Below are 2,756 nucleotides of genomic sequence, written 5' to 3'. Positions count from 1 at the left end.
AGGCACCCCCACGGGCTCGGGCACCTGCAGTCTGCACCTGAGCGAGCGGGCGGACTGGCAGTACTCGCAGCGGGAACTGGATGCCGTGGAAGTGTTCTTCTCGCGCACCGCTCGGGATAACAGGCTGGGCTGCATGTTCGTGCGCTGTGCCCCCACCGGCCGGTACACGCTGCTCTTCTCGCACGGTAATGCTGTGGACCTGGGCCAGATGTGCAGCTTCTACATTGGCCTTGGCTCCCGCATCAACTGCAACGTCTTCTCTTATGACTACTCTGGCTACGGGGTGAGCACTGGCAAACCCTCTGAGAAAAACCTGTATGCAGACATTGATGCAGCCTGGCAGGCCCTCAGGACAAGGTAAATGGATATTGGGGACAAGGTATTTCTGTGTCTTGGTTTAATCCTAGTAAGTCCAGTGTCTGCACGGTTAGCCTGCTGAGAGGAGGGGAAGGGTTTGTTAGATGGTTTGATTTGCTTTGATGGCCTCACCAGATGTTCCATGAACGGCTACAATGCGATTTGCTGGATGGCTTCATTTGCTAAAATGATGGGCAAACCTTCATCCTTGAGCTTTTTCTAGATTTAGAGGATTATTCAGCTGTATTATGTGTTACCCATTGCTTCACTGTTGAAAATCTCCGTCTTGAGTAGGACATATTGCACTGGTTGCAGTTTGAGTTTGCAGACTGCAAAAAACCCATTTTTTTTCAAGACTTGCCCACCACTGTCTAAGGTTAGAGGTAACCCAGGTGAGCCAAAGCTCTGACTGAATTTGACAGTGGCCTAGGCTAGTGCTTACCATGAAACTGCTTGTGTTGTGTGATGTGTTTGGGGTTTCATGTAAGCTTGTGTGACATAGACGTCTTCCTCTTCTGGCAACCAAACAGCTGCTATCCAATGGTTAGGGTAGCAGGGTGGAAGTAAGGAGTGCTGACAGCTGGAAGTAGAGCTAGGGATTCTGCCAGGGGATGCCAAAATAGGTGGCATTCAGAGGGATGGAGCAGCAACAAGAAGGCTCTGGTGAGGCAACATGGCCTTGGCTTCGAGAACATACTGAGCAGAGCTGCTGGCTCTAGCTCCTTGCTACAACTGATTGTTGTCCTTGGGCCTCTTGCTGCTTCTGTCTCCAGAAACCACGAGCTTCTCTTGCTGTTGCATAAGTCATTCTTAGAGTATGACCTCGCAGAACATGTCCTGCAAGAGAGAGCTTTAAAAAGCTTAAATTGTCGCAGTAGGCCAAGAGAAAAAACGATGAACATTTTCAGTTCTTGGCTGTGGCGTTGTGGAGACGAACTTGGCTTGCGTGAAATGCGTATTTAATGTCTATCTCGAGGATCCATGCCAGCTTCAGAAATAGTGACATGAGTTGTTACTAATTTAGATAATTGGCTTTGCAAGAATCCGGGGATTGGTTAGTCGTGGAGTCCAAGTGCCTTTTGACATTGCTTTGCCCAAGTCAAGCTAAGAGCAGGGGCGAGAAAGGTGTAGGGAGTAGGAAGTTAACCTTTCACAGCATGTGTTCTGGCTGTTTGGTGAGCAAACCAGATTCTGGGCTCATTTTATGGAATTGTTTTAAAAAATAAGTTCCTTGAATATAAATAAATGGTTTTCTGTAAAGAAATGATTTCAGTATGCTGAATGCAGAATAAGTTATTCAGTGCCACTATTACACGTATGGATGACGTAAATAAGGTTTAAGGGAGGAAAAGTGCTTTGTCTAAGCCAAGCCTAGTTAGTGTTTGTCCTTCAGTTGCTGTGGTTTCTCTCTCATTCACTTGATGTTTAGTTAATGATATTTTTTTATTAAAACTTAATCATAGAATCATAGAATTTAGGGGTTGGAGTGGAGCTTACAGATGATCGAGTCCCAACCCTCCCTGCAATGGGCAGGGACACCTCCTTACTAGATCAGGTTGCACAAGGCCTCATCCAGCCTGGCCTTGAACGCTGCCAGGGTCACTAGAACTGTATTTCAAGCCCAGGCTCTAGAGCTCTGAGAAAGGACTTTGACATCTGCCTGGAAGTGCTTCTTCTGAACATGCGTTTAAGTTTTCCATAGATCCAGAAACAAGGAGTTCCTTCTCTTGAGTCTTTCAAGAACTGATGCAGATGATCATGACAGCACATGCCCAGCTTGCTCTGAGAGGATTGGGCTCCTATTGAAGTGTGACTGGACAGGTTTATAGCTTTATATTAGGTTCTTTCTGTGGTTTATAACAGATCTAGGCTCTGCTTTCCTCCTTTAATTGAGGGGTCGAAATTTACCTATTCTTACTTTGCCATGTTGGTTAATCTCATGTTTTAGTGCTGCCTTGAGAGTCCTATTTAGAGTAGTTGTGTTATCATTGGTTAGATTTTTGGGAGCCAAAAAGCCCCTGGAACAGGCTGCCCAGGGAAGTGGTGGCATCACCACCCCTGGAAGTGTTCAAAGGATGTGGATTTGGTTCAGTGGTGAACACTGGTGTTGGGTTAATGGTTGGACTTAATGATCTTACAGGTCTTTTCCAACCTTAATGAGTCTATGATTACAATGTTTTAGGTGCCCAGTAAAGAAATTGGTTGCTGTAAAATGTAGGCTTAAAAAGAAAGTTAATTGTTTCTAGTAACAGACGACTGTCTTCGGAACAGGTACGAGCTGAAACGATAGTCTTTCTGCTGTAGTGTGAACTTTACGAGACTGGTCATTTCTTAGTCCTTTTAATAAGTCCAAGTGGCTCACAATTAAGTGAAATATTGTGCAGTAAAAATACAAATCT

At 45.3% G+C, this 2,756-nt stretch overlaps 1 protein-coding gene across 1 annotated transcript in view; it reads left to right on the top strand.

The window, feature by feature from the left end:
- Nucleotides 1-7: 7 nt before the first annotated feature.
- Nucleotides 8-2,756, top strand: part of ABHD17C (abhydrolase domain containing 17C) — a gene marked incomplete at its 5' end in the record, with an annotated part of 28,624 nt that continues 25,875 nt past the window's right edge. Inside the window, one exon of the mRNA XM_009080678.1 lies at nucleotides 8-357. Coding sequence (XP_009078926.1) covers nucleotides 8-357 — 350 coding nt within the window. The remainder of the gene's footprint in view (nucleotides 358-2,756) is intronic.

This window comes from Acanthisitta chloris, unplaced genomic scaffold (genome assembly GCF_000695815.1).
Source record: "Acanthisitta chloris isolate BGI_N310 unplaced genomic scaffold, ASM69581v1 scaffold11458, whole genome shotgun sequence".
Classification (NCBI taxonomy): Eukaryota; Metazoa; Chordata; class Aves; order Passeriformes; family Acanthisittidae; genus Acanthisitta; species Acanthisitta chloris.
The sequence above is the reverse complement of the archived record's forward strand: the minus strand, read 5'-3'. Positions and strand labels throughout refer to the sequence as shown.